At 36.8% G+C, this 10,872-nt stretch overlaps 1 protein-coding gene across 1 annotated transcript; it reads right to left on the minus strand.

The window, feature by feature from the left end:
* Positions 1-9,936, minus strand: bcl7ba (BAF chromatin remodeling complex subunit BCL7B a). Its single transcript, XM_039756875.1, has 6 exons — positions 9,798-9,936; positions 9,112-9,187; positions 7,267-7,363; positions 3,090-3,254; positions 2,865-2,944; positions 1-2,040 (listed from the first exon to the last, which is right to left on the minus strand). The coding sequence occupies exons 1-6, from the start codon at positions 9,887-9,889 to the stop codon at positions 1,945-1,947; spliced, it is 606 nt and encodes a 201-aa protein (XP_039612809.1). The 5' UTR covers positions 9,890-9,936; the 3' UTR covers positions 1-1,944.
* Positions 9,937-10,872: the final 936 nt, after the last annotated feature.

The following is a 10,872-nucleotide window of genomic DNA, read 5'->3' on the forward strand; positions in this document are numbered from 1 at the left end:
ATGAACTGTAGATTAGGTAAGTGTCTCAGATAATGCAGGTATGCTCAGAACATGACTTACTAGAGACATGCATATATAAATCATGGTTTTTGAATACATGTGCAGACAGAGCCTGCCCACACTTCACGTACATGTTATGCAGTTTTTAGCCAGTCAGATGATTCTTTGATGTATACTGTTTACATGGCACAGCCCTAGGCTCATTTATAATTAAAGGACAGCATGTCAAATGACACTCTACATTCCAAAAATATCATACTCTGCAGACAAACCAATTAAAGGTAAATGAGATGCTATTAAAAAACAAAAAAAAAAACACACAAACAAAAACACACCACATTCCTCATATAACAATTGGTCCATTTAACCAGAAATGAACTGTGTGTTATGACTACTTATCTATTGGCCTGACTGGGTCTTCATATCATACCAGCAAGCTCTCTTGAAAATACCAGGTAGACAAATCATCCCTCAAATCCTATTGTCTTGATATAGTCAATTATTGCATCTCACAAACTAAGCAAGAGACATTTTTATTACTGCTTTTTGCATAAATTATTTAGCATTTGTCGGCTTCTACTATTTCTAGCACTTTCAAAGTGCCGTGCATAAATTTTCCATAATTTCCCTGAGTAAAAAGTGCTGAACAACCCAAGACTCCAGCTGAAGCCCCCTTCTCTTTCAGAGTGGTAAATGAGGATGCCTCACATAACCACCTTGAAACAGGTACTGATGCAATTTTGTTCCTTAAGAAAGTGGTTTGGGATTTTACCACTGGGCTCCAGTGGTTCAGTACAGTATGTAGAAAAAGACGTCAGAATTAAGTGCATAGCTACATTAGAAACAGTCTATGAGGCACAAAATTATTCTAGCAACGCATCACAATAAATGAGGATGGAGAAGCAATAGCAGCAAAGTGTTCTGATATATTTGCCATGATTAGAAGTCACTTTTAAAAAAATATATTTAAATTTGCTTTAAATGCTGCTTCTAAGAATTTAATCTGCCGACACTACTGTGTCCTATCAGAACTACATCAGCAGTTCAGGTCCACCTTCAACTAAATACAAAGCTATGTTGGTCACCTACTCTGTTAATATACTTGCTGTGTAGACCATACATGAGATGGCCTTCAGTTACAAGCTAGCACTAAACAGCTAATGATAACCAAGTAACACTTACTGACAACTTCAGCAAAATAACATAATGAGAGTAGTGGGATACATTTCCCCCTGTCTTTATATATATATATATATATATATATATATATATATATAAAAAGCTGTCTGTGGTAAATCTGTAGCATAAGGAATAACAGAAGATCATGTGAAATAAAATCTTCGCTGAAGAGGGTGTTCATGTCTGATCTTTAACTTAAAATACTGCAATGTAATATGAACATAAGCATTCACAATTAAGATAGACACAGAAATTCACTTTTATCATTCTCACACAGTGCTTGTATAGCCCTGTTTGTAATAACATTCTAACATAGTTAAAATCAATAACATGAATCTATCCCACTTCCTTTCTCTCCTCTAGTCTTTGATGACCTGCCTGATGTCTGTTCCAGCTGGTAAATTATTTTAGTTCTTTCCTCTGAAACTTGAATTATTGATGTTCCCCAAGGCTGGACTATGTCCAGAGCAATATTTTTGCTTTTTGTTCTACAAGAGTTAAAATGGAAAGCAAACCAGTGCTGACCAGATTTATTCACAAAACTGTTGTTAGTTGAAACTCTCTTGGGAAACAAGTTCACTGGATTCCTTATAGATACTTGAGATGTGCAATGGGAGAGAGAGTATAGTCCGCTACTGTAATACACGGGAATAAGAGCTAGACATCACCTCAACAGCCATTAGGCCCTAATGAAATAATCAGTACACTTAATCACAGTCTTGACAATTTTCTCACACTGGCAGAATGACTACCAGGCCTACTGTGCTAGCTCTGCGATGTTGTCTGAAGGACGGAACAGTAGTCTGGGCGCATTCTTTTCACCGGTGGTGCTCCAGAGTTAAAGTCATCTTCTTCAACAACCTATACAAAGAAAGTGATTGGAATGAAATTGGTTGGAGTTTGAAGCCCTAGTTTAGCTGGTCATCCGTTAGTTCATTTCATATCTCCATTCTGCTTGGCTGTCATTTAATGAAGAAAGGAGTTAATTCAGAGGGCTGAACTCTTCTAACAGGGCTATTAAAGTGATGGGGAAAAAGTTAATTAGCAGTGAAAACTGGTCACTGATTAGGAAAGGGGTTAGAATGAAAACCTTTAGCCACTGCAGCACTCCAGGCCTGGAGTTCGCCACTCCTGAGCTATGGGTTAAAATTTCATACTATCTACTATTCGTTGGTTGTCTAATCTTGACCCCCTGGAGGTCAAAACAAAACTGAATACCATTATAAACAATGCTGCTCATCCACTAACACTGTGTACTTGCAGCCAATTAATTACTCAGCATAAGTGTGTCAAGAAACACTACTGGCACTACGTTATACCAGCACTAAATATACCTGAATATAATCCCTTACTGTGACTTTGACTGCCAAGTCAGAAGATGTCTTTCTTTTTAATTTTTTTTAGTCATTCTGGTCTGTGTTCAGATCAGTGTCTGTGTGTGTATATTGCATATATATTTAAACATTTATTTATTTATTTATTTATTTATTTATTTAATGACCTTCAGTAAAAAGCCAAATTTCCCCTGAAGAGACAAATAAAATTCCCACTCTCTCTAAAGATGGCTAAATAAATACAATGACCTTTTTTTATTTTTCAATTGAAATTTTAATGTACTGTAGACACTTAGCTTGCACTTTTGGGGTTGCCATTCTTAAAGATTGCTAGCAATATTATTTCCTTACCTGAGAGGCAGCAGGTATAAGAACCTCTTTAGTCAACATGGGAGGCTCATCTATTACTTCACAGGTTGACAATGATGAATCTGTTAAAAAAATAGTAATAATAATTATAATAATAATATAGAAAACAATTTGATTTTTAAATACAAATGCATTATGTACGCTATTTTTCAACTGAAAAAGTACAGTGTGTAATTTTTATTTTTTTAAATAACAGAAACTATGCACCTTCCATGCTCTCCTGCCCCAGAGTGGGAGGCTGAGAATCGTCTGTCCTGAAGTCTGACATAGGGGCTGGGCTGACAGGCTCACTGGGCTGCGGGCTTGAATTGCTGCTGCTGTCTGCCTTGGGCTGATAGGAGTCTGAAAGGGAGCTCTGGTTGCTGTTTTCATCTGTAAGAAATGTATATCTTAAAACAAAAATAGATAATCTGTAGTTCTGTCAAAACGGACGGACAATGTTACAACCAACTTAGGGTTTCTGCCACCTTATATGGAATGAGAGGTTCATACATGAACAGTATCAATCTGGGAAATTACCGGACCATATATATGACAGGGTCTATTGATTTATTCATTCATACGTATCAAGAAAACTTGGATAATTATTTGAACTGGGAAGGTTCAAACATAAAACTGTTACAGGAAAGGGCACAGGTATGTCAATGATCCTTGGATACCTACATCACAGCTGTGTTTGTTTAAAGTAGACATACAACATTTTTATCTACCTGATTTTCAAACAATGAACTCCAATCAGAAAGATTATTACAGAAACACAGTAAACAATATTAAGGATGGGAAACTGGAAAAAAGTGGAGTCAGACATAAAGCAGCCAGGATACCAAGACTTATGTTACAGCATTTTTATAGTTTTGGAGCTAAAAAATGCTCAATTTTCACTAAGTGAACATAATGCACCCTTACTTTCAGTACTCTCTTCACTAAAGGAAAACAGCAGCCGTGGACAAAAAGTAATTAGTTTTATTAATTTCATCTTTGGCTTGGACAGGAAGTAGTTCCCTTATTTCATACTGTCTCGTTTCCCAACACTTGCAAACAGGGAATGTCAAGTCAAGTCAAATTGGAGAGCATGCAATGGTACAGTGCATTGCTGCACCCACTACACGATGAAACAGCTTGGGATCCTGGTTGGCAACCCCCCAGGCAAACATGCAGTCCAGTCCCACCCTCCAGAAATGACTCTCTATCTGCTGCGGCCAGGTGTTACGTGGGTGACCCCTTGGCCTGGTCCAGCCACTCGGGTCCCCAACAATGAGGATCTTATGAGCTGGATCACCCTCAGGGAAACGTGCCACATGGCCGTAGTGCCGTAACTGACGCTCCCTCACAATGCAGGTAATGTGCCTCATTTGGGACTCCATGAGAAACCACTCATTCGATACAAAGTCAAACCAACAGTACCCAAGGATTTTCTGGAAAGACACAGTACCAAAGGAGTTCAGTCTTCGTCTCAGGTCACTGGATAGCGTCCACGTCTCGCAACCAAATGGCGCTTTTCCACAGCATAGTACGGCACGACACGGTTCAGTTCAGCTCACTTTTGGGGGGTTTTCCACTGGGAACAGTACCTGGTACCTGGTCCTTTTTTTAGTACCCCCTCAGCCGAGGTTCCAAGTGCGCCGAACCGTTACCAAAACGTGACGTGTAAACTCTGCTGGTCACTGATTGGCCGGAGAAAATCATCATTACTGCGTCACTGAACTTGCGACACGAGACACAACAGACCCACTAGATTTTTAGCACAGCCAGCGAAGGTTCGGGCGCACCATTTTGTTTTAACCAAAAATGGCTGTTTCGTGGTCTATTGAGGAAGTACAGACGTTCCTCTCGTTGGTAGCCGAGGAGCGGATCCAGCGAGAGCTGGATGGGGCGACGCGGAATGAAAAAGTTTTTCAGGAGGTCGCCGCAACTATAACGACACGTCAATAATCCCGCCCACTCTAAAGTGGTACTAAACTGCAGTCGAAACGCAAACCGAGCCGAACTGAGCCGAACCAAGGTGAGCTGTACTATGCAGTGGAAAAGCACCAATATAGAACCATATAGAAAAAATAACAATGCTTTGCAAAATGATCAAACTTGTCAGATTTTTTTTATTTTTTTTATTTATAACATTGCTCAAAAATGTCTTGAGTTGTTCTCTCATAACAATGCCTGCCCGTCATGTGTTTATTTGCCATGTTCTTTTGTGTGCTTGATCCAGCATTCAAGTGTATAGGGGCCAAAATAAATTATTTGTAAATGTACAAAGTCTTTACCTGTAAAATTGCCAGGTCAAGCTTTACCACACTTTATTCTGACTTCGATCATGGCATCAACCTTGTTAACTACTGGTATATTAAAAAGAAACTTAAATGTGTGAAAAAAGCTATTGTGTAATTCCAATTATTTTAAATAGGTGAAATTTTTGGTAGGAATTTCTTACCTCAATTTGCTTTTATGACTTGAACATATGTTGTCTGTCATCACATATCAAAAATGTTTCCTGTAACCTAATTAGTCTTTTGTGGTCATATATCAAATAAATCCCTGTTTGCATTTATAATTGATGTTTGCCCTTTTAGTCACATAGCTTATTATACAAGAATGTTTAAAGATGTCACATCATAAACACTAGGTACTTGCTTCTGCATAATGAGCAACCAGAGACAAGAATTTATCAAGATATGTGGGGAAAAAATACACATTTTTATTCAGTTAATTTAAAATGTATAAATGGACAGCTGGAAAATATTTTTAGTTAACTCTGAAATTCCTGTACAAATATGAGCATGATTATGGTGGGCCAACCTACTATCTGTCTTTAATAAGATTTCATATGGCTGCATTTCACCTCTGTGTAGGCCTTTTTGGCCTTTTCTTAAACCCCCATCCGTGGTATTCTGCTCTTAAACAGCAAAATCAAATTGAAGTATTTGGTTTACTAGCACTAGTAGTAATATTGTCACATGTACAGAGTACAGTGAAATTCTTCTTATTAGCATGTCCAACCAACATGCAACACACATCACCACTCTCTAACACCAAGTTAAAAAAGAATAAATTAAAATACACAATTTGCATTTACTAGAAAAAAAAACACACAATATCAGTATATGTCATTCCAATGTAATCTTTAAAGAAAAAGTATCACACGAAAGACAATCTACACGCACATTAAGCCTCTCTCATTATTTCTTAAATTAGGCATAGGAATTCCATTTAATCAATCTTTGTGTCACAAAACAGAAATTTAAAATGTTATAAAAGAAAGTATAATTTTATATTATAATTATCATTATTGACATACATGTTTAGTCATTACTTATTCTGAGATGGGGTGAAGGGTTCGATATTTTTGTGGAACTGAATGATTTTGTAACCCAATATGATTTCTTTTTAAAACAACTGCAGTTATATCAAAATCTAAAAAAAAAAAAAAAAAAAAAAAACAACATTTTGCCATTATGTCAGAAAGAGGAAGCATGAAAGATTAATGCAGGCAACTACAAAAACATATTCTTATTAAAGATCAACATAGCCAGGGTAACTCTTTTCCTGAAAGTTACTAATTTTCCTATGCTTATATTTTGTCTTAATCAAAACCATAAAGGATACTGTAATATGACAAAGTAATTCTGGGTAAATTGCAACATTTTTATAGATTTGAGACTGGGGGTATAATGCTTTTGAACATAACCAAAGTGTTCAAAGTTCAAATTTTTGATTGTAAATATATTTTTAGAGGAAATGTTCAACAAGCACCCCAACTACACTTAAGTCCCGGTGCCAAATGTCCAAACAGCACTGAAGATTCACTGTTTAGATTTTAATAGAGTGCAACGTTTCTGATCTCAGTAAGCTAAAAGTTGCATGAAAACATACTTTGTTATTACACTACTTTTTAATTTAATAAGTACAGTGTATATAAAAAGTGCCATTTTGCCCATCTTTTTTTCCCATACATGCTTATTCCAGCTCAGGGTCATGATAAGTTGCAGACTGTCTTAGAATTAACAGGTTCATGGCAGGAACCAGTCTTAAATGAAATACCAATCAACCTAAGTCAATAGATGCAAACTAGACAAAGTTTATCAAAACGTTAACAGCACAATATTATTAACACAGTCTCACAGAGGGACATTAAATGCCTTAGTAAGACTACTGCAACAAACGCAATATAGCTAATTTTACTTGATGATCAGTCCAATCACAGGGACCTCTAACTTGGAGACTATATATGTTAGTATGTTGTACTGAATAGAGCTGCAGAAGTTGTTTTAAAGATAAAAGCTTAATTGTTGGGATAAGCTGCTTTACAAGACAGTCTTATTCAATCATTGCCATAAAGAAACAGAACTTAATACAAAAGGCAAAATGGAAAAAGGTGTTGATCACCAACCTTGAAACTCAAGGAGGCCGGCTGAGTTGCTATCAGACCCTGGATCCACAGGGAATGTGGTAACTTCTCTTCCTGTATTTCCATTGGCGTTCTTGTCCTTATTAAAATAATAAGAAAAAGAGACAGCTTTATATAGCAAATTGTGCAAAAGGTCACAATATCATTCAAGTACTGTTCTCAGTTTGTTTAGATGCTGATACTTCATCTGACTATTCCTGAATGTGTCCCCTGCTTCAGAACTTATGAAAATTACAGAAAAACAAAATACATCACTAGAAGTTTTTTCAACAGTTGATTTTCTACAATATAAAATTACTTTCTCAACACTGGCTTTTTTGCCCAAAGTATGGATAAATTATTATTTAATCAAACTGCTTAGCTCCAGTCCAATACATTTTCTATTTAAACAATTTCTTAATAATCTCACCATGATTTTTAATTGATTTTATTTTATATGTCAGAGGTCCATCTAATTTCTGCATAGGGAGTTAGAAAGTCCACTTCTTTTTAGAAGAGGATAATGTTTATTTAAAAACATTGTTTTTACCCTATGTATGTTGCAAGGCATATGTAGATCTTGCTAAAATGAAGAGAATGCATGACTATTCTCTAACATCTGTATAATTTATGCAGTTTATTTCTATAGTGAAACTTGATCTCAGATTAGATTAGGTGGGTTCAAAACAGGGTAAGTCATCACCAGCGTCATTTTGATTGTGCTTTTGCTGGTGAGGATTTCAGTAGTAACAACTATCTCCAGCCATTTTTGTGAACAAGCAGATGCTCCCAAGACACTGGCCAGATATAACCCCCAAGCTCGTCTCGAGTCTGTCACTTGGTCTTCTCCAAGATGTTTCTCCCTATTTACTTGAGATAGCTCTGAATTAATTATAATTTGGATATTGAACTAATAGGATTAGGACATTTCATAGCGTATATGAAATTCAGCATAAAAATTAATTTCACATCTACTATAAGCTCACCGTGTTTCTCTACTTGACAGTACTATAATGGCAAACATATTTTCTGTATTACTATTAACTCTGTAAGGAAGAACTCAAAAAAATGTCCAGGATATGGCCGCCCTTTAACAGTCCCATTATTAGCTACACTCTTTAAAGTAAACACAGCAATTTCAAACCACTCTTAAAAACATTTTAAATACATTTACATATGTTGCATTCTAATTGGTCTCATCTGTGTACACCAAATGCTGGCATTGTACTGACATTTTACAAGCAAAGGTTTGTCATTTTTGATGCAGAATATGTTTTTTCAGTTGTTGGCGCCACTGCCTAGGCTTTAATACCAGGCCGGCTGCCATTTGGGCAAAGTTTCCTCATTCATCTGTCCGCGTGTCTAGATATTTTTTTCATCCCATATCCCAAAAATATGAAAATGCTTGAGTGCTCTCTGTGATAAAGTGACACCTTGGTGTACACAGATATGTCAGTTCTCTCCATGATCCTGAATTTAAATTAAGTACTTTCAGTAAATTAACCACTAGATGAATTTTAATGTGTTTAAAATATACTATCAAAATCTTTTGTTAGTTATATGTACACATTGCATTTACGTTTTAAAGGTTTCAACACCCTTTCCATGGATGTTTCTACAGTATATAAAAATGACTTGTTTGCCTTTAATTATGGTTATTCTATAAAATGGTTCAAAGAATATATTTGATTTCAGGTCCAAAGAAGCAAGATCATGCACCTGCATAATTAGGGGACAGCACTAAATAGTTTCTGATTCAGTCACTAGCCGCTGATATTCTACAGGACAAGTACGGTAAAAATAACTGGTATGAGAAATAACCTCATTTTAACAGGACTAACAATTTACCTCCTTTCCATCGGCCACCGGCACCCACTTAAATATCCGCAGAGACGTGTCTCCAACTGTCACCCACTTCTTCTCCCTGCAAAAACCACAAGTTGCACTCTAAATAAGTTAGATATACGAGTAAACAGATAAGCGATTCGCGGAACATATACAGATTTAAATACGACACATCAAGCGTTTTTGGGATTCTCAAATTTCTGACACAAAGTTCTCATTTAGTCTAAGCAAACAACTGTCTGCCTAGCACGTCAGTCAAAATTGTATCCATGAGCCACAAGAAGTATTAGAAGTATGGCGGAAACAAAAATGAACTTTGTTATGTGTCAAATAGACGAGAAGATACAGGGTTCTACTGAAAATGAAGTATGAAAAGAAAAAATGTTTCGCAAGATGAAGTGCCGGCACGCTAACGGTGTAGTGCATTCTGGCTCTTGTAGTTTCCTGCTATAGCAGGTGGACTTCGCTAATTCGGTCCTTGGCCCTACAGTGTCGATCACCACGGTGACCAATGTATTTAGAGCAAACTATTGGCCAAATGCCTTGTCACTCGGGAGGCCATCCTAAAAACAACACCGCCCCGCTTCCTCCCTCTTCGGAGAACTTACTTTGTGGATTGTTTTAACCAATTCTTTTTAAAGTTTTACATCAAATTAAAATTAAAACTCAAATATGCTCTTCCAACTCACCATCGCCGGACCTTTTCAATAACCGCCATCACTTTCTTCATGTCATCTTTGGCTCGACTACGGGTCTCGGCTCTAAACGAGCGACCCGACATCTTTCAGATTTCTTTTCAGTCTTGAGTGAAATCTCGCTTCATCCGCCACCCTCTCGCGAGATCTAACGGCGCATGGGGGCAAAGGGGCGGGGAATGTCGGAGAAACTTGAAGTTGAGGACAGGCTGTGACACACACCACACGGTAGCTAACAAAACCTGTTAAGAGGCTGAAATGTATGTTGTAACGTTTCCTCCAGTTTTAATTTCCGGACTTTTGTTTTTCCTATTGGAATAGAGTATTTAGAATTTAAATGTTTGTCAATTTTAATAGCAAGGACATCACATATCTTAATTTTCAGTAATGAAGGAGAAAACTGAAAAGAGTAATAGATGCACAATATTTTTGTGTCTTTAGATAAGTGACAAAATAAACTAGGGTCACTACCAGAGTAATTGTAACAGTCTTAAATCATTGGCGTTTATGATGTTAAAAAGTATAGTCCGATATATTGACAGAACTATTAGCATCATTGCAGTCAACAATTGGCAGGGATCTGTCATTAACTGAAGTTAGGGTTTATAAATACAGTACATATCTTGATTTTCTGAACACGTAACCAGGTCATTGTGGAGTACAGTGAAGCCACGGCGAGAATTAGTTATGCACGGAGCGTCCAGGCCACATTCATACACTTACAACCAGAGGTGTGACCAGAACATCATGTGTGGGTGGGCATTTAGCTTATCTGGGGCGGCAAAAAATATCCATCCCCATTTTTGTAGGGGGGTCAAATAATAATAACAACATAGTTTTATATAACATATACAACCAAAAATTGTGGCATAATTCATAACCTATTGTTCAATAAAATTAACAGAGGCAATAGAACTTTTATTATTTTTTGTGAACAAATATAGAACTACATCTACAAGGTAAATGTCAATAAAGTCAAATGTATACAACATATGAGAGCAAGAACAGAAACGTGGCTCATTGTAGTCATTAGAAAGGCTATAGGATATCAGCTTCTAGTGTTTAACCT

This window comes from Polypterus senegalus, chromosome 6 (genome assembly GCF_016835505.1).
Source record: "Polypterus senegalus isolate Bchr_013 chromosome 6, ASM1683550v1, whole genome shotgun sequence".
NCBI classification, from domain to species: domain Eukaryota; kingdom Metazoa; phylum Chordata; class Cladistia; order Polypteriformes; family Polypteridae; genus Polypterus; species Polypterus senegalus.